This window comes from Bombina bombina, chromosome 7 (genome assembly GCF_027579735.1).
Source record: "Bombina bombina isolate aBomBom1 chromosome 7, aBomBom1.pri, whole genome shotgun sequence".
Taxonomy (NCBI): domain Eukaryota; kingdom Metazoa; phylum Chordata; class Amphibia; order Anura; family Bombinatoridae; genus Bombina; species Bombina bombina.
The window spans coordinates 480,100,524-480,123,434 of NC_069505.1; the positions used below are offsets into that span (position 1 = coordinate 480,100,524).

Below are 22,911 nucleotides of genomic sequence, written 5' to 3' on the forward strand. Positions count from 1 at the left end.
AATATTGAGTGCTGCTGCTGCTGTTGTGTTTCCTATATGCATGCATACATTATAGGGAGATATGAAGTGCGTGCCATGTGACTCTGCATTGAGTCACATGACTGTTGTGCCCCAGTGTAACGTGCGTTCTAATATGGCACCTTACATGGGACAATCAAGCACCTTATTAGCATTCATCTACAAATCAATTATTTTCAACACTTTGGGGTAAGCTGAACAAATAAAGCAGACAGTAGTGGTTACTTGATTTGAATTCATAAGAAAACATTCTTTTTAATTATTTTTATCAGGTGTTAAGTGTCCCTTTAATAAGAACTTACTGATAGCAGAAACAGACTTATAGCTGAACATGCAGAGATGCTTCTGTTCCTTAATAAGAACTTACTGATAGCAGAAACAGACTTATAGCTGAACATGCAGAGATGCTTCTGTTCCTTAATAAGAACTTACTGATAGCAGAAACAGACTTATAGCTGAACATGCAGAGATGCTTCTGTTCCTTAATAAGAACTTACTGATAGCAGAAACAGACTTATAGCTGAACATGCAGAGATGCCTCTGTTCCTTAATAAGAACTTGCCAGTAACTTTCGAAAAATGATTCTAATTGCTAGATTGTCTGTTATACTGCTAGTTCTCATCTTGCACAATTATGCTCAAAACATACTGTACTCTGAGGAACATCCTTAGCCAGGGCTGGACTGGGAATAAAAAGCAACCCTGGAAAAATATGAAGACCAGCCCTATTTTCTGTTGAGTCAGTAGAATGTGAATACCCCATTTTTCTCAAAGGGGATTACTGGGATACTCCTTCCCCAATATTAATTTCAGAATTAAATTATATTACTTTGTATTAAAAGGGACAGTCTAGTCCAAAATAAACTTTCGTGAATCAGATAGAGCATGTAATTTTAAACAATTTTCCAATTTACTTTTATCAGCAATTTTGCTTTGCTGTCTTGGTATTCTTAGTTGAAAGCTTAACCTAGGAGGTTCATATGCTAATTTTTTAGACCTTGAAGGCCACCTCATTTCAGAATGCATTTTAACAGTTTTTCACCACTAGAGGGTGTTAGTTCATGTGTTTCATATAGATAACACTGTGCTCATGCACGTGAAGTTATCTGGGAGCCAGCACTGATTGGCTAAACTGCAAGTCTATCAAAAGAACTGAAATAAAGGGGCAGTTTGCAGAGGTTTAGATACAAGATAATCACAGAGGTAAAAAGTATATAAATATAACTGTGTTGGTTATGCAAAACTGGGGAATGGGTAATAAAGGGGGCTTATCTATCTTTTAAAACAATAAAAATTCTGGTGTAGACTGTCCCTTTAAGTACAAATGTCAGATTGATAAGTTATATAGGCACCCTACAACCCAAATGCATCCAGTACTCACCCCTTTAAATTGTAGCTCTCCTGCCCCAGCTGCTATTTATTGTTGTTATTAATATATGTTATTGTAATATTTTTATTTATAAACATGTTCTGTGAACTTTGTGACAACAAGCACTGTTTTATTATTTCAAAATGTCTTTTGAGATACAGTTCATAATTTATAAATAAGCAATATTAAAAGGGACAGTCAACAGCAGAATTTTTGTTGTTTAAAAAGAAAGATAATCCCTTTATTACTCATTCCCCAGTTTTGCATAACCAACACTGTGATAGAAATACACTTTTTACCTCTGTGATTACCTTGTATCTAAGCCTCTGCAAACTGCCCCCTTATTTCAGTTCTTTTGACAGACATCCATTTTAGCCAATCAGTGCTCACTCCTGGGTAACTTCAAGTGCATGAGCTCAATGTTATCTAAATGAAACACATGAATTAATTCCCTCTAGTGGTCAAAATGCATTCAGATTAGAGGCAGTCTTCAAGGTCTAAAAAATTAACATATGAACCTCCTAGTTTTAGCTTTCAACTAAGAATATCAAGCGAACAAAGCAACATTGGTGATAAAAGTAAATTGTTTAAAATTACATTCTCTATTTAAATCATGAAAGGGTTTTTTGGAATTGACTGTCCCTTTAAATCATTAGTCTGTATTGTGCTTGGAAAACTGTCATGGCAAACAAAAACAAAAAAAAAGTATTGGTAATTAGTATCGGTAACTTGTACTCGGTCTTAAGAAAAATGGTATCAGTGCAACCCTAATAGAAAGCAAAGGAGAATAGGTGAAACATGGATAATATTAAGTTATTGCTAGAGGCTCCTGATTGAACCAATGATTTACTTGGCATAAATGTACTATAGCTATACCCAGAATTAAAGTTAAATACTAGTGAAACTGACAATTTATTACACTCAACTGTCATCTTCAACACAGAATAGCCCCTTACCTAGATGCTATAAATCTTACAAAGGGATACAGTCATTACTCTGATATCAGCTCCTTATTACCCAGATCAGGATATATTAATAGGCACGTAGACTCAGAGGATATAACGACTATAAATATAGCCAGTAAGGATATTTCATTTCCTATAATACTATCTCATTAACCCCCCCCCCCCCAGAAACAACTTACTAGGTAAGCATAGGAAAATACATTCTACTGAAATTCCATTTCATTTTCCCTGTCCCCCCTGAAATCTCTACGAGTTCTAGATAATGTTAGGGGTCCACGAGAGGCCAGAATTACTATTTAGGGATAAATTACCATAGTTAAGGGGATATGCAACTCTATATATTGTTTAAAAAAAATATAAAACAATGTACTGTATTCTATGTTTAAATTCCCTATACAGATTACAATAGCCCTATATCTTACATGGTTCTTCAGTAACTCGTATGGATTGTCATACCCAGCAATATTTATGCTGTTTTATAGTATCTGTATATTATGCAACATAAGTTTGACAATTGTAACGTATTGAATGTTTGTACTTTTCAAAAACCTCAATAAAAATAAAAAACATTGCATGTTTTATTAGCTTTATATAAATACACAAATATTTCTACCTATGCTTGTAAACCACATGGATTGCAGCATGCCATTAAATCAGATCAAACGTAAAATTGTTCCACTTTATGCTTCAGGTATTTGTAGCTGTTGTTGCGGAGTGCTCAGATAAAGAATCCGTAGTACCATTATACAAACTGATCACATTTTTAATGGTAACCACTTAACATGTATGTCGGAACGGGTTCCTAATTAGATTCTATTCTAGAGAAAGTAGACACCACAAATATCCTAAATCAGGACTTGATAAACCAGGAGCCACTGGCTCCTAACTATTTGGCTTATTCTTCATATATCTAAACAAATAGTGCTGACTGACTCCTAAAAGTATGCCTGGCTCCTAAAAATTCTTAATGGCTCCCAAATATATAAATGGTTTGTCAACCTCCTGTCCTAAATAAGAGCCTAACACTCCAAATCTCCATAATGCTGCAAGTGACCCTTTTTTGAATTCCAAAACATCTGGGGTGCCAAGGTTAACTGTCACTGGTATAGAGCGGACATCCTCAAACTTGGCCCTCCAGAGGTTTTGAAACTACATTTCCCATGATGCTCATCCAGCATATCAGCTAGCTGAGCATCATGGGAAATGTAGTTCCAAAACCTCTGGAGGGCCTAGTTTGAGGATGTCTGGTATAGAGGGACGTGTTCTGCTTCTTTTGAGAAGGTGAAGTTCTCTCTGCCTAGCTGCCTTAGTAAATAACTCAGTGCACTTGAATTTTTTGGGGAAGGAAACTAAATGCTCCAAAGAGAGTCCTTAAAAAAGGGACATGAAAGTCAACATTGAACTTTCATGGTTTACATAGAGCAAGCAATTTTAAGAGATTTTTCAAATTTTCTTCCGTTATCAAATTTACTTTATTCTCTTCAAATTGGACTTCTGCAAAGCATACCTAGGTAGGCTCAAGAACTGCACTACTAGTAGCTAGCAGATTGCTACACACCCGTGGCTCACTACATGTGTTCAGCTAGCTCTCAGTAGTGCTTTTCTGCTCTGGAGCCGATTTTTACTATATGAAAGGATTAAACACATATATGCGAGCAAACGAGAAGATACTCAAAAGAGCACACTAATAGGCCTGATTTTCAGAATTACCTTGGGGGAAAAGCAGGTTAATAACCATGATCAGCTAATTATTTTCCCTATGCTCTAATTCCATAAGGCAGAGCATACAGTGATCTGAGATGTCATCACAGAAAATGCATCATGTCTGCAAAAAGAACAGTACACATGCAGGAACTGTTAGTGCTTTAACGTTGCAGCGCTGCTCCACATCTGGCTGTTCTCTTCAAACAGAGCCTTGCTCTGGCTGCACTGTGTAAGTTTTCCTTAACACACCGCATCCACAGCAAAGTGTTGTTTGAAGTGAACAGACAAATGTGCAGTAGCGCTGCAAAGCAGCAGAGCATTGATTGTTGACTGGCTCTCAGACTTCTTTCAAACACACCCCTAGCCTTTCCTAGTCTGCAAAGCAGTTTTTTCTGAATGTAAGACATTCTTATGAGCAATGCACCTTTTTTTATTACTACATTTCTATCTTTGTTAGACCAAGAGATAAGGAAACAAATTTATTCAAGAGACATTTTACAATTTCTTTTTTTGTCTGCAGCTAATTTGCAATCCAATTTTAAACTGCTGCAATATATTATAAAAGTTAAAAAATTGCTGTATTCTCCAGTTAAATCAACACATTGCAACTGAACTGATGCTTTAGTGCAGTGCTTTCCAAACTTTTCATGTTGGCGACACACTTTTTAAACCTACATAATTTCGTGACACAGTAACTCAGTTGTATTAGCAAACAGGAGGTTAAACTAACTTGTTTTAAAAAATACGGACACATACATAAATTATATCAGGGGTTCACAAATCTGTTTAAAATTTAGGAGCAAAATAAACTATTAGGAGCCAGACAGTGGTATGCCTAAATAGATATAAGGAGAATAACCCAAAAAGTTAGGAGCCAGTGGTAAAATTCTAGGAGCCAGTGGCTACCTGGCTCCTGGGATTGTCGAGCCCTGAATTATATAATAACGAAATGCACTACTGGGAGCTAGCTGCAAAAAAAACAAACAAAAAAAAAACACTTTGACTTCTGACTTCAGCTCAGCGTTTAAGCTGCCGCCTTCAGAGCTCTGCGAGTTGCACTGACTACTGCCCGCGCTGAAAACACACTGCTATCCCACTCACTGACTACACATGTAGTCACAAGACGATTGAGGAGACTACACGTGCAGTCAGGAGCCAATGTGAATAGTTTCAGTTCCCACTGAGCTGCACCAATAGGTTAAGATGATCTGTGACCCACTAGGTATCAATCACGAGTCAACCATGTGATATGCGTAGCAGGCAGGCAGAAAGTCGGAAACCAAAAAAAAAAAAAGCAGGGAGGGACACACCCACACACTGCTGCCGACACACTAATGCGTCACGACACACAGTTTGGAAAGCACTGCTTTAGTGTATTGAATTTTATAAGCTGCAGAGCAATCAAATTTAAAAAAAAAAAAAAAAAAAAAAAAAAAAAAAAATCGCAGAAAGTGAAAAAATTTCTGCCTCTGGGCCATAGTTCAGATATCCTGTAAATCTGGCCTGTTAGTGTACCCTGCGGACTGGAATTGAGAAACACGGCATAGAGCAGAAAGGGTATTTGATTCTAGGGATGTGCAAATATTCGGTATTCATTTAACAAACGTAAATATATGTGCAAATCTAGCACCATAATGAGCCAAAAGCCGCAGACAGTGGGCATTTTCGGCATTCGTTTCAGTAACAAATGCTGGATATTTGGGCATGAAATAAACCTACACCTGGTAAGGGCAAACACTGTGGGAGACATTAGAAACACCTGGGATAATCGTGAGGCTATTATAGAAGTGAATTGATATAGCAATAGGTTACCTTTAGGATAGTGCCCACTTTATAATAAATATTAGGTGAAATGATCTGAACAAGAAAATTTCTAATAATTTCAGTCCACTATAAAATAAAAATATTGTAGAAAAAAAAATATTTTGAAAATAAAGATTTTGAAAATTCCATGAATAGTATCTAGATCTTTCATACAAAAAAAAAAAAAAAAATACAAACTAAATCAAACCATTTACTACAAAAGAGGTTATGACAGCGCTAAAGTGATGTAAATAAGATGAATTAACTCAAATGGGGTAATTAAAAATATATGTATATAGCAATACAATTAAATAAAATAGTCATATAAAAGCTGGAGAAGAGGTTGTTTCCTTGAAACGCGTAGTGTTTTGTAGAGGAAATACCAGCTGGTGACTCTGTGCTTTGGTTTGCGGTTGCAACAGAGAGACTTTGTTAAAAGGTACAGTAAAGTCATTATTAGACCCTCATAATTCAGATAGAGCATATCATTTTAAACAACTTTCCAATTTACTTCTATTTAATTTGCTTCATGCTCTTGTTATTCTTTGCTGAAAAGGTTTATCTAGAAAAGCTCAGGAGCAGCAAAGAACCTAGGTCCTAGCTGCTGATTGGTGGCTGCATATATATACCGATTGTCATTGGCTCACCCATGTGTTCAGTTAGAAACCAGGAGTGCATTCCTGCTCCTTTAACAAATGATACCAAGAGAATGAAACAAATTTGCTAAAAGATGTAAACTGGAAATATTTTTAAAATTGTGTGTTCTATCTAAATCATTAAAGGAAAATGTTGGGTTTCAGGTGGCTTTAACCCCTTAACGACACATGTTGTACAGGGTACGTCGCACACAACCTGGTCTTAAAAGACCAGCGACGTACCCTGTACGACATTAGGGGTTTAAAGCGGCTGGAAGCGATCCTGCTCGCTTCCAGACGCTTTCCGGTTATTGCAGTGATGCCTCAATATCGAGGCATCCTGCAATAACACCCCTTGGCCATCCGATGCAGAGAGAGCCACTCTGTGGCCCTCTCTGCACCGGACATTAATGGCGGGTATCGTTGGTGGGTGGGAGTGCACAGAGGCGCGTGCGTGTGACCGGGAGGCCGGGCGCGTGCACGGCGTGGAAGTGGGTGGGAACGGCTACACTACAGAAATTTAAAAAAAAAAAAGTGGGATAGAGTGGGGTAAAAATGTATTTAAAAAATACATCTAAGGGATCTGAGAGGGGTGGGGGTTGCTCTTTGGCTGGGGGGAAGCTACACTACAGAAAAAAAAATTAATATAAAAAAAGCAGGTTTTTTTTTAGTAAACTGTGTACTGGCAGACAGCTGCCAGTACCCAAAATGGCTACCAATAAGGTAGAGGGGGGAGGGCTAGAGAGCTGTTTGGGGGGGGATCCTACACATCAGCATATGTAAATATGCTAAAAACAAACAAAGTACTTAAGATGGCGGGGACAATTGTGGGGTGGGGGAGGGAAGAGAGCTGTTTGGGAGGGATCAGGTGGTGTGATGTGTCAGGTGGGAGGCTGATCTCTACATTAAAGCTAAAATTAACCCTGCAAGCTCCCAAATTAACCCCTTCACTGCTAGACATAATTCACGTGTGATGCGCAGCGGTATTTAGCGGCCTTCTAATTACCAAAAATCAAAGCCAAAGCCATATATATCTGCTATTTCTGAACAAAGGGGATCCCAGAGAAGCATTTACAACCATTTGTGCCATAATTGCACAAGCTGTTTGTAAATAATTTCAGTGAGAAACCTAAAGTTTGTGAAAACAATTGTGAAAAAGTGAACGTTATTTTTCATTTGATTGCATTTGGCGGGGAAATGGTGGCATGAAATATACCAAAATGGGCCTAGATCAATACTTTGGGTTGTCTACTACACTAAAGCTAAAATTAACCCTACAAGCTCCCTAATTAACCCCTTCACTGCGGAGTATAATACATGTGTGGTGAGCAGCTGCATTTAGCGGCCTTCTAATTACCAAGAAGCAACGCCAAAGCCATATATGTCTGCTATTTCTGAACAAAGGGGATCCCAGAGAAGATTTTACAACCATTTGTGCCATAATTGCACAAGGTGTTTGTAAATAATTTCAGTGAGAAACCTAAAATTGTGAAAAATGTAACTTTTTTTTCATTTGATCGCATTTGGCGTTGAAATGGTGGCATGAAATATACCAAGATGAGCCTAGATCAATATTTGGGGTTGTCTACTACACTACAGCTAAAATTAACCCTAGAAGCTCCCTACATGCTCCCTAATTAACCCCTTCACTGCTGGGCATAATACACGTGTGGTGCGCAGTGGCATTTAGCGGCCTTCTAATTACCAAAAAGCAACGCCAAAGCCATATATGTCTGCTATTTCTGAACAAAGGGGATCCCAGAAAAGCGTTTACAACCACTTATGCCATAATTGCACAAGTTGTTTGCAAATAATTTCAGTGAGAAACCTAAAGTTTGTGAAAGAATTTGTGAAAAAGTGAACAATTTTTTTATTTGATCTCATTTGGCGGTGAAATGGTGGCATGAAATATGCCAAAATGGGCCTAGATCAATACTTTGGGTTGTCTTCTAAAAATATATATATACATGTCAAGGGATATTCAGGTATTCCTGATAGATATCAGTGTTACAATGTAACTAGCGCTAATGTTTAAAAAAAGTGGTTTGGAAATAGCGAAGTGCTACTTGTACTTATTGCCCTATAACTTGCGAAAAAAGCAAAGAACATGTAAACATTGGGTATTTCTAAACTCAGGACAAAATTTAGAAACTATTTAGCATGGGTGTTTTTTGGTGGTTGTAGATGTGTAACAGATTTTGGGGGTCAAAGTTAGAAAAAGTGTGTTTTTTTTCATTTTTTCCTCATATTTTATAAAAAAAATTATAGTAAATTATAAGATATGATGAAAATAATGGTATCTTTAGAAAGTCTATTTAATTGCGAGAAAAACTGTATATAATATGTGTGGGTACAGTAAATGAGTAAGAGGAAAATTACAGCTAAACACAAACACCTCAGAAATGTAAAAATAGCCCTGGTCCTTAAAGGGACACTGAACCCACATTTTTTCTTTTGTAATTCAGATAGAGCATGCAATTTTAAGCAACTTTCTAATTTACTCCTATTATCAATTTTTCTTCGTTCTCTTGCTATCATTATTTGAAAAAGAAGGCATCTAAGCTTTTTTTTGTTTCAGTACTCTGGACAGCACTTTTTTATTGGTGGATGAATTTATCCACCAATCAGCAAGGACAACCCAGGTTGTTCACAAAAATGGGCCGGCATCTAAACTTACATTCTTGCATTTCAAATAAAGATACCAAGAGAATGAATAAAATTTGATAATAGGAGTAAAATAGAAAGTTGCTTAAAATTTCATGCTCAATCTGAATCACGAAAGAAAATTTTTGGGTACAGTGTCCCTTTAAGAGAAAGAAATTGAAAATGGCCTTGTCCTTAAGGGGTTAAAAAAAAAGTTTTACCAGAGCAAGTATCATTTGTATTGTGTTTTATATGACAACTTTTTTATTGTACTGTTAAATAAATATATCTGTATATTAAATATTTTTTTAATTTACCACATTTGAGTTAATTTTATTTACATCACTTTAGCGCTGTCATAACCTCTTTTGTAGTAAAGGGTTTGATTTATTTTACAAACTAATTGATCTTACCCTTTATAGGAAATATGAGCAGACTTGTTGAGCCTATGGTTCTTACCGGTTGTGAAAATGTATGGGTTTATTTTTCCACTTTTATGCCCCTTTAAAATCCCATGACCACAGAAATAAATCAAAATACAAGGGTCCCTGTGCAGCTTTTTCTGCATGAGTTGTCCCTATCGGCCAATAAACAGCAGTCAGGGACACAATTGTATACAAATCATGCACTTCCTGTTCACTTCATTTAGATTTAAAGTGAATGGAAACTTTGACGAATGTGTGCCCGGTTTTTAAAAATACTATTAAAAACAGGGGCACTTTCATTCATCAAAGTTTACATTTCACCGTTTTTTAAAAAAATACTTTAAAAAAATACTTACCTTTTCTTCTTGAAAGCCCGGACCAGCGATTCCCCCACCTGCCACTTGTCTCTTTATACGTCAGAAATGACGAATCCGGCTTCCTCCAATCACGGCACGGCCTCAGGCAATGTTTCCTCGTGGGGGGGGGTCATTGGAGGAAGCTGGATTCTTCATTTCTGACGTATGAAGAGATGAGCGGCAGGTGGGGGAATCGCTGGTCTGGCTTTCATGAAGAAAAGGTAAGTATTTTAACAAAAACTGAAATGTAAAACTTTGATGAAGGAAAATGCCCGTTTTTTTGTTTTGTTTTTTTAAATAGGATTTTTCAAAACCAGGCACACATTCGTCGAAGTTTACATTCACTTTAAACAGCTTTTACTTGGCCTTTTTTCATAACTGCTGCTCTCTCAAGTACATGATATACAACTTTTCAGTACCATGCCCCTTTACGAGACAGCCAGGCAAGTGTTCATAAGCAAAACATTAGGAGTCAGAAGTAACAATCTAGCTAGTTTTTCCATTGCCAAGCCTTTCAACACAAATTACTAACTGAATATTAGAATATTTTATTATTTTTGCAACTTTTCAAACTCTGTTAATAAGGTGTTCAAAAACTAGGGTCCAGAAACTTTTGTTTGGCCACCCCAATGAGAGTATATTTATAGACAAATATGCATACACACACACATATATATTAAAGAAGCAGTAAAGTGTTACATAAACAACACATGCATTATAAAAAGACAATGCAATAGCACTTAGTCTGAACTTCAAATGAATAGTAGATTTATTTCTGACAAATTTTTGTATATTTCGACTCCTCCTGTATCCTGTGACAGCCATCAGCCAATCACAAATGCATATACGTTTATTCTGTGAATTCTTGCACGTGCTCAGTAGGAGCTGGTGACTCAAATAGTGTAAATACAAAAAGACTGTGCACATTTTGTTAATGGAAGTAAATTGGTTCTGAAAGAGGGGACACCCGTTGTGCTAGAATTCCTATCTGAGCACAAAGACACACACACACAAAAAAACCACCTAATGTGTCCCCTCCATAAATAAATACATCTGGAATTGCAGTTTATATGGTAATGATAAAAAGGTATGATACCCCTTTGTTGGAAAAATGATCCCTCACTTGGAAGAGGGAATTCTTTTAAATAATATATAACTTTTTCCCCAAGAGAGAAAAGTAAAGTAAAAGTGTAACTCTATATAAATATAGAGACCCCCACCCCCAGCCAAAAAAAAATATATATATAGCTGCCTTTTTGAGACTAATCACCTTTTCTTAGGGGATGTGAAACCATGAAATTGAAAGGGCGGACTCTCCTCTTTCGAACAAGTAGTCTCTTGTCCCTGTAAGTGATTTGGAACACAGAGATATGGGCTCTGAAGAACCCCCTCTCAACACCATTAGCAATGAGGAAGCACAAGTATTCTATAAACAAACACACTGGGGAACCAATAAGGGCCACTTACCGGCACTGTTGGCCTCGGACTCAAGGATGTGTATCTCGGTACAATCGGCCAGGGAGTGCTCTAGACACAACTGAAGGAAGCGTGCCTGCGTCCTAGTGATCCTCTTCAACAGCGACAGTAGAGCCACTGTCTGTTCACATTCGTTCCAGCTCTTAAACCAGTCTGAGAGTGTGCTCACCTGATCCCGAAACTTCATGTTGTTTGTGGGTAGTGAGAAAGTAAAATCTAGTGAGTTTTTACACTCGAAAGGTGTTAGGAGGACCCATCATACAACAGGTGGACCAGATCCCACTTGATGGCATACGTCTGTATTATGCGTACGGTAAATGCAAATTTTTATGGTGGTTATTGGTGTTGGTTGCAAATTCCTGATCATAAATCCTTTTAATGTTACAATAAATCTACAAAAACAAAACAAAAACAGTGGTTAACAAATACCCAACAGGAAAAAAACAATTAATTAAAAGCAGGAAAAAAAAAAATTTGAACACATTATAAATGGTGGGACATAAAAGGAATATAAAACACGAAAAATTATCTGTCATGATTCAGATAGAGCATGCAATTTTAAGCAACTTTCTAATTTACTCCTATTATAAATTTTTCCCGTTCTCTTGGTATCTTTATTTGAAAAGCAGTAATGTAAGCTTAGCAGCTGGCCCATTTTTACTTCAGCACCTGGGCAGCGATTGGTGGGTAAATGTAGGGTTTCATATCCCTTTAATGCAGACTTCCTACTAAGTAGTTTATAGCAATAACAGATCGGGGAAGGTGTTACCACTTATTACTAAAATAAAAAAAGACCCTAGGTGGGCGTGAAGTGTTAATATACCCTGACAACCTCCCTTTGACAAGACAAACAGCTTCACAAGCACCCCAGAGGCAGAAATTTTCTACACATGCTGTGATTAGTTTTTTTTTAGTGAAACATTTTCTGCAGATCTTTTTGAAATAAAATTCAATTTTAAATTATGAATTTACACTAAAGCACCAGTTCAATTGCAATAATTTTATAATATTGTGCGCCAGCTGGAAATTGCATTGCAAATTAGCTGCAGGCAAAAAAAATAATGTGTTAAGTTTTTCAAATGTCTCCTGAATAAATTTGTTTCTTTTTCTCTTGGTCTTACATCACAAGGTAGAAATATAGTAATAAATATGTTAATTGCTCACAAGAATCTCTTATATTCAGAAGTCACAGCTTTGCAGACCAAGAAAGGCTAGGGGGCGGGGTTGAAAAATCTGAGACAGTCAACAATAAATAAAAACCTACACAAGTGCAGCCAGAGCACAGCGCTGTTTGAAGAGAACAACTAGAAAGTGGAGCAGTGTTGAAAGTGCTAACAGTTACTGCATGTGTCACATTCTTTCTGCAGACATGCTGCATTTTCTGCGGTGACATCTCAGATCACAGCATGTTCTGCTTTGGGAACAAGCACAAAACACCCAGGAATTATAAAGAGGTTATTTGGCCCAGACAAAGTCACATCACATCTAGTCACTTAAACATCTGTTAAACAAAATCTGTAGCCACTGCATATTCAATACTATTTATGGGTTTCAAAGGAAACACTCAACTGATGCAAAAATACTTCCAAACATGAAAAAAATAATCCCAATAATCTTCCAGATGGGCAATATTTAAACCAGGCATTTCCATCCTCCCAAACAATTAGTGTATGGGCTCAAGCTCACGCCTAGTTACTATGGTAACAGGAGTATAAACTATACTGATGTATCTGCAGCCCTTATAAAAAGCGATAGAGAGCCAGGTTCACAACTGATTCCTATGGTATACATTTGGGAGCAGAGGCTCATACCAGGTTACCATGGTTACTTGGAAAGAGTGTGTGTGTATATATATTCATATATAGTACATTTGTTTACTATCGATAGACAAGATCATATATATGGGGGTCAGGCCTACAACTAGTTTCCACAGTTGCATGTTTATATATATATATATATATATATATATACATACACATACACACACAACATGCAACTGTGGAAACTAGTTGTAGGCCTGACCCACATATATATGATATTTGTCTATCATAGTAAACAAGTGTAAGTTTATGATATATATATATATATATATATATATATATATATATATATATAGGTCCAGCCACCACCTGGTTACTATGGTTACATAAGGCTATACATGGGGGCTCAAGCCCACTCCTGGTTACTATGGTTACATTAAGTGGACAGGTATCTTGAATCCCGCCCCTCCAAAGAGTCCCCGTTACTTCTAAACACTCTTCTCACCTCCCGTTCCCGCCTCCGGTTTTCACCTCTATATCTTGGAGCCACACAGGCAGAGCCCACCAGCAAAGCTGTCGCTTGCACGTAACGTCACGTCTTTGCGTGTCCCTTACGTACGTACGTCATCAATGCGCCGAATTGGAAAATCCGCCTCTGCTAAGATTAGCTGTCAAGACAGTGTGACGAGTAGAACACACCCTCTCGACAGTGATTGGCTCCGGCTATGCTAACTGGCAGTAGGTAGACAATAGGAGGGGCGTGGCTCTCAAGTGAGTGACAGCCGTTTCTCTATATATAATGTGTAGACGTAATCAGTCTGTCAGTACTTTTACTTTAGAATAGTATTACGTAGTATTGACTGGGTATCTGTGGTTTACTATGGAAAATACAAATATATAACTTTATGACGAGATTTAATTTAAAAAAATAATTATCATTTTTGCAATGCAGGAAGTTAGATTTTTGATTGGGAATGTAAAACTGTAACTTATCTGTTCTGTATCCTAACTGAATAATAGTTACTATTGATCCTGAATTCCCTTATTTTTTTATGAAGAAAATAATTTGTAGAAAAAATATCATTCAGGTGGCCATTTATAAAGTTGACTAACATAATACCAGTACTTGCTCAATGCGAAGTGCTTAAGGAAATGTTTTAATTTATTTTAATATCGGGGGAAAAGACTTGGGGTTGAAGAACTAAATCATATAAAACCTCTAAATAGATAAATTCACTGATCTAAATTATTTACAATACGCCTCATGAAAGGTACAGGCTATCCATATGCCAAATCTCTTGAAAGGGATGGAGTAAATCTAAAAAATCTGACTAAAATTTAACATGAACATCTCAATATAAAAAGGAAGATATTTTACCTCAGAATTTCATCAGCTCACCAGAGGAAGTGCTCTGTGAGCAGTTATCCTTCAGATACTGTCATTAGCATGGTACAAAAAACAGCCTATCAGCATCACAGTGCTTAGTCTACACTTTGCTTTGGTGTAATCTTGTGAGATTTAACAACATTTTTGCTAGTTTTCATAGAAAACTTCCTTAAACAGAGGAGAGAAATAAAGTGACCGTGTCTGCACATGCCTGATGCACGCTTGATTGCAGTTCCCAGGACAGGCATCCTGATTGGTTGCTTAGAGTCCTTTTACAATGGGATGTGGCTACTGTGGAAATTTCACGGATAAATATCTTTTTTACATACATCACACACAGAGAGAAGCGCACTCACAGGAACGAACAACCAGCTCAATAACATTGTTAGCCTGTTCTATGGTGATTTACCACCTGGGTGCATCTTCTTTTTATTTTAGCCCAGTTAAAGGGACATTGAACCCAAACATTTTTTCTTTTGTGATTCAGATAGAGCATGACATTTTAAGCAACTTTCTAATTTACTCCTATTATCAAATTTTCTTTATTCTCTTGGTATCTTTATTTGAAATGCAAGAATGTAAGTTCAGATGCCGGCCCATTTCTGGTGAACAACCTGGGTTGTTCTTGCTGATTGGTGGATAAATTCATCCACCAATAAAAAGTGCTGTCCAGAGTCTGAACCAAACAAAAGCTTAGATGCCTTTTTCAAATAAAGATAGCAAGAGAACAAAGAAAAATTGATAATAGGAGTAAATTAGAAAGTTGCTCTATCTAAATCACAAAAGAAAAAATTTGGGTTCAGTGTCCCTTTAATGATTTTCACAGAGTAGAAATATCAGTCTTTCCTGTAGTATATCAGATTGATCCCGCCTATTACGATCAATCCAGCATCGACCTGAATATACCTCAGACTTAGATCAGGCCTACATATATCACAGACTTATATCACACCTACATACACCCCAGACTTATATCACAATACATATACTTCAGACTTAGATCACAGCTACATATACCTCAGACTTATATCACAATACATATATCTCAGACTTATATCAAACCTATATATACCTCAGACTTATATCACACCTACATACACCTCAGACTTATATCACAATACATATACCTCAGACTTAGATCACAGCTACATATACCTCAAACTTATATCAGACCTACATATACCTCAGATTTAGATCAGACCTACATATACATCAGACTTAGATCAGACCTACATATACCTCAGACTTATATCACACCTAGATGTACCTCAGACTTATATCACACCTAGATATACCTCAGACTTATATCACACTTACATATACCTCAGACTTATATCACACCTACATATACCTCAGACTGATATCACACCTACACATACCTCAGACTTATATCACACTTACATATACCTCAGACTTATATCACACCTACATATACCTCAGCCTTATATCACACCTAGATATACCCCAGACTTATATCACACCTAGATATACCTCAGACTTATATCACACTTACATATACCTCAGACTGATATCACACCTACACATACCTCAGACTTATATCACACTTACATATACCTCAGCCTTATATCACACCTACATATACCTCAGACTTATATCACACCTACAAATACCTCAGACTTATATCACACCTACATATACCTCAGACTTATATCACACCTACAAATACCTCAGACTTATATCACACCTACATATACCTCAGACTTATATCACACTTACATATACCTCAGACTTATATCACACCTACATATACCTCAGACTTATATCACACCTATATATACCTCAGACTTATATCACACTTACATATATTTCAGACTTATATCACAATACATATACCTCCAGACATCCCAATCCCAACCTTCAAAAACTAATTTCAGGGAGGTGGCTTCACCCGCTTCTGCACCGCCCCCCCCTCCCAGTTATATATTAGACACCTTGAAACCTAAATAAGATAGAGACTTATCATTAAAGTAGATTCCCACCAAAGTCACATTTAAAAAAGTAGCTTTATTGCACAACCACATACAACAAACCTATTTTCCAGTGATCGTACGCTTGTTGAATGCTTAAATATTTTAGGATACAAAGTTTAATTATGTGCAGTAAATAAGGTAGTATTTGTGTTTTATTTTATTAGAATCAGTGGGGGAGTTTTGGTTACTGATGCATGCTTTGAGGGTTCTATAACGTCCCAGCAACTAAAGGCATTCCTTAAATATATACTTTTCCAGATTTGGGCCACATTGGATCATGGTACTTGAAATTTCATGGAGATTGCATTCCATTTGCTGGCATCAGGGAGTCGCTATTACAAACAGGGAGACTCCCTGAACTTCAGGGAGAGATGGGATGTCTGTATACCTCAGACTTATATCACACCTACATATACCTCAGAATTAGATTACACCTACATAAACCTCAGACTTAGATCACACCTATATACATCAGACTTATATCACACCTGCTATACCTCAGAATTATATCACACCTACATATGCCTCAGACTTACATCACACCTACATATATCTCAGACTTATATCACACCTACATATGTCTCAGACTAAGATCACACCTACATATACCTCAGACTTATATCACACCTACTATACCTCAGACTTATATCACACCTACATATACCTCAGACTTATATCACACCTACATATACCTCAGACTTACATTACACCTACATATATCTCAGACTAAGATCAGACCTACATATACCTCACACTTATATCACAATACATATACCTCAGACTTAGATCACACTTACATATACCTCAGGCTTAGATCAGACCTACATATACCTCCGACTTATATCACACCTACATATACCTCAGACTTATATCACACCTACATATACCTCAGACTTATATCACACCTACATATACCTCAGACTTAGATCACACCTACATACACCTCAGACTTATATCACACCTACATATACCTCAGACTTAGATCACACCTACATATACCTCAGACTTATATCACACCTACATATACCTCAGACTTATATCACACCTACATATACCTCAGACTTAGATCAGACCTACATATACCTCAGACTTAGATCACTCCTACATATACCTCAGACTTAGATCAGACCTACATATACCTCAGACTTATATCACACCTACATACACCTCAGACTTATATCACACTTACATATACCTCAGACTTAGATAAGACCTACATATACCTCAGACTTATATCACACCTACATATACCTCAGACTTATATCACACCTACATTTACCTCAGACTTAGATCAGACCTACATATACCTCAGACTTATATCACACCTACATTTACCTCAGACTTAGATCAGACCTACATATACCTCAGACTTAGATCACTCCTACATATACCTCAGACTTAGATCAGATCTACATATACCTCAGACTTATATCACACCTACATACACCTCAGACTTATATCACACTTACATATACCTCAGACTTAGATCAGACCTACATATACCTCAGACTTATATCACACCTACATATACCTCAGACTTATATCACGCCTACATATACCTCAGACTTAGATCACACCTACATATACCTCAGACTTATATCACACCTACATATACCTCAGACCTAGATCACACCTACATATACCTCAGACTTAGAACACACCTGCATATACCTCAGACCTAGATCACACCTACATACACCTCAGACTTATATCACACTTACATATACCTCAGCCTTAGATCAGACCTACATATACCTCAGACTTATATCACACCTACATATACCTCAGACTTATATCACGCCTACATATACCTCAGACTTAGATCACACCTACATATACCTCAGACTTATATCACACCTACATATACCTCAGACCTAGATCACACCTACATATACCTCAGACTTAGAACACACCTGCATATACCTGAGACCTAGATCACACCTACATATACCTCAGACTTATATCACACCTACATATACCTCAGACCTAGATCACACCTACATATACCTCAGACTTAGATCAGACCTACATATACCTCAGACTTATATCACAATACATATACCTCAGACTTAGATCAGACCTACATATACTTCAGAATTAGATCACACCTACACCTACATATACCTCAGACTTATATCACAATACATATACCTCAGACTTAGATCAGACCTACATATACCTCAGAATTAGATAACACCTACACCTAAATATACCTCAGACCTAGATCACACCTACATATACCTCAGACTTATATCACACCTACATATACCTCAGACCTAGATCACACCTACATATACCTCAGACTTAGATCAGACCTACATATACCTCAGACTTAGATCAGACCTACATATACCTCAGACTTACATCACAATACATATACCTCAGACTTAGATCAGACCTACATATACCTCAGAGTTAGATCACACCTACATATACCTCAGACTTAGATCAGACCTACATATACCTCAGACTTATATCACACCTACATACACCTCAGACTTATATCACACCTACACCTAAATATACCTCAGACCTAGATCACACCTACATATACCTCAGACTTATATCACACCTACATATACCTCAGACCTAGATCACACCTACATATACCTCAGACTTAGATCAGACCTACATATACCTCAGAATTAGATCACACCTACACCTAAATATACCTCAGACCTAGATCACACCTACATATACCTCAGACTTATATCACACCTACATATACCTCAGACCTAGATCACACCTACATATACCTCAGACTTAGATCAGACCTACATATACCTCAGACTTAGATCAGACCTACATATACCTCAGACTTACATCACAATACATATACCTCAGACTTAGATCAGACCTACATATACCTCAGAGTTAGATCACACCTACATATACCTCAGACTTAGATCACACCTACATATACCTCAGACTTAGATCAGACCTACATATACCTCAGACTTATATCACGCCTACATATACCTCAGACTTAGATCACACCTACATATACCTCAGACTTAGATCACACCTACATATACCTCAGACCTAGATCACACCTACATATACCTCAGACTTAGAACACACCTGCATATACCTCAGACCTAGATCACACCTACATATACCTCAGACTTATATCACACCTACATATACCTCAGACCTAGATCACACCTACATATACCTCAGACTTAGATCAGACCTACATATACCTCAGACTTATATCACAATACATATACCTCAGACTTAGATCAGACCTACATATACTTCAGAATTAGATCACACCTACACCTACATATACCTCAGACTTATATCACAATACATATACCTCAGACTTAGATCAGACCTACATATACCTCAGAATTAGATCACACCTACACCTAAATATACCTCAGACCTAGATCACACCTACATATACCTCAGACTTATATCACACCTACATATACCTCAGACCTAGATCACACCTACATATACCTCAGACTTAGATCAGACCTACATATACCTCAGACTTAGAACAGACCTACATATACCTCAGACTTACATCACAATACATATACCTCAGACTTAGATCAGACCTACATATACCTCAGAGTTAGATCACACCTACACCTACATATACCTCAGACTTAGATCAGACCTACATATACCTCAGACTTAGATCAGACCTACATATACCTCAGACTTATATCACACCTACATATACCTCAGACCTAGATCACACCTACATATACCTCAGACTTAGATCAGACCTACATATACCTCAGACTTATATCACAATACATATACCTCAGACTTAGATCAGACCTACATATACTTCAGAATTAGATCACACCTACACCTACATATACCTCAGACTTATATCACAATACATATACCTCAGACTTAGATCAGACCTACATATACCTCAGAATTAGATCACACCTACACCTAAATATACCTCAGACCTAGATCACACCTACATATACCTCAGACTTATATCACACCTACATATACCTCAGACCTAGATCACACCTACATATACCTCAGACTTAGATCAGACCTACATATACCTCAGACTTAGATCAGACCTACATATACCTCAGACTTACATCACAATACATATACCTCAGACTTACATCAGACCTACATATACCTCAGAGTTAGATCACACCTACATATACCTCAGACTTAGATCAGACCTACATATACCTCAGACTTATATCACACCTACATACACCTCAGACTTATATCACACTTACATATACCTCAGACTTAGATAAGACCTACATATACCTCAGACTTATATCACACCTACATATACCTCAGACTTATATCACACTTACATATACCTCAGACTTAGATCAGACCGACATATACCTCAGACTTATATCACACCTACATATACCTCAGACTTATATCACGCCTACATATACCTCAGACTTATATCACACCTACATTTACCTCAGACTTAGATCAGACCTACATATACCTCAGACTTATATCACACCTACATATACCTCAGACCTAGATCACACCTACATATACCTCAGACTTAGAACACACCTGCATATACCTGAGACCTAGATCACACCTACATATACCTCAGACTTATATCACACCTACATATACCTCAGACCTAGATCACACCTACATATACCTCAGACTTAGATCAGACCTACATATACCTCAGACTTATATCACAATACATATACCTCAGACTTAGATCAGACCTACATATACTTCAGAATTAGATCACACCTACACCTACATATACCTCAGACTTATATCACAATACATATACCTCAGACTTAGATCAGACCTACATATACCTCAGAATTAGATAACACCTACACCTAAATATACCTCAGACCTAGATCACACCTACATATACCTCAGACTTATATCACACCTACATATACCTCAGACCTAGATCACACCTACATATACCTCAGACTTAGATCAGACCTACATATACCTCAGACTTAGATCAGACCTACATATACCTCAGACTTACATCACAATACATATACCTCAGACTTAGATCAGACCTACATATACCTCAGAGTTAGATCACACCTACATATACCTCAGACTTAGATCAGACCTACATATACCTCAGACTTATATCACACCTACATACACCTCAGACTTATATCACACCTACACCTAAATATACCTCAGACCTAGATCACACCTACATATACCTCAGACTTATATCACACCTACATATACCTCAGACCTAGATCACACCTACATATACCTCAGACTTAGATCAGACCTACATATACCTCAGAATTAGATCACACCTACACCTAAATATACCTCAGACCTAGATCACACCTACATATACCTCAGACTTATATCACACCTACATATACCTCAGACCTAGATCACACCTACATATACCTCAGACTTAGATCAGACCTACATATACCTCAGACTTAGATCAGACCTACATATACCTCAGACTTACATCACAATACATATACCTCAGACTTAGATCAGACCTACATATACCTCAGAGTTAGATCACACCTACATATACCTCAGACTTAGATCACACCTACATATACCTCAGACTTAGATCAGACCTACATATACCTCAGACTTATATCACGCCTACATATACCTCAGACTTAGATCACACCTACATATACCTCAGACTTAGATCACACCTACATATACCTCAGACCTAGATCACACCTACATATACCTCAGACTTAGAACACACCTGCATATACCTCAGATCTAGATCACACCTACATATACCTCAGACTTATATCACACCTACATATACCTCAGACCTAGATCACACCTACATATACCTCAGACTTAGATCAGACCTACATATACCTCAGACTTATATCACAATACATATACCTCAGACTTAGATCAGACCTACATATACTTCAGAATTAGATCACACCTACACCTACATATACCTCAGACTTATATCACAATACATATACCTCAGACTTAGATCAGACCTACATATACCTCAGAATTAGATCACACCTACACCTAAATATACCTCAGACCTAGATCACACCTACATATACCTCAGACTTATATCACACCTACATATACCTCAGACCTAGATCACACCTACATATACCTCAGACTTAGATCAGACCTACATATACCTCAGACTTAGAACAGACCTACATATACCTCAGACTTACATCACAATACATATACCTCAGACTTAGATCAGACCTACATATACCTCAGAGTTAGATCACACCTACACCTACATATACCTCAGACTTAGATCAGACCTACATATACCTCAGACTTAGATCAGACCTACATATACCTCAGACTTATATCACACCTACATATACCTCAGACCTAGATCACACCTACATATACCTCAGACTTAGATCAGACCTACATATACCTCAGACTTA

General features: G+C 37.2%; 1 protein-coding gene across 3 annotated transcripts in view; it reads right to left on the reverse strand.

Annotated features, from left to right (window-relative positions):
• Positions 1–13,756, reverse strand: part of SAMD4B (sterile alpha motif domain containing 4B) — a 118,085-nt gene extending 104,329 nt beyond the window's left edge. For all 3 annotated transcript variants that reach the window (XM_053721588.1, XM_053721585.1, XM_053721586.1), the window contains exons 1-2: positions 13,659–13,756; positions 11,385–11,785 (exon numbers count right to left, since the gene is read on the reverse strand). In XM_053721588.1, coding sequence (XP_053577563.1) covers positions 11,385–11,580 — 196 coding nt within the window. In that variant the 5' untranslated portion in view covers positions 11,581–11,785; positions 13,659–13,756. The remainder of the gene's footprint in view (positions 1–11,384; positions 11,786–13,658) is intronic.
• Between the last annotated feature and the right edge of the window lie 9,155 nt (positions 13,757–22,911).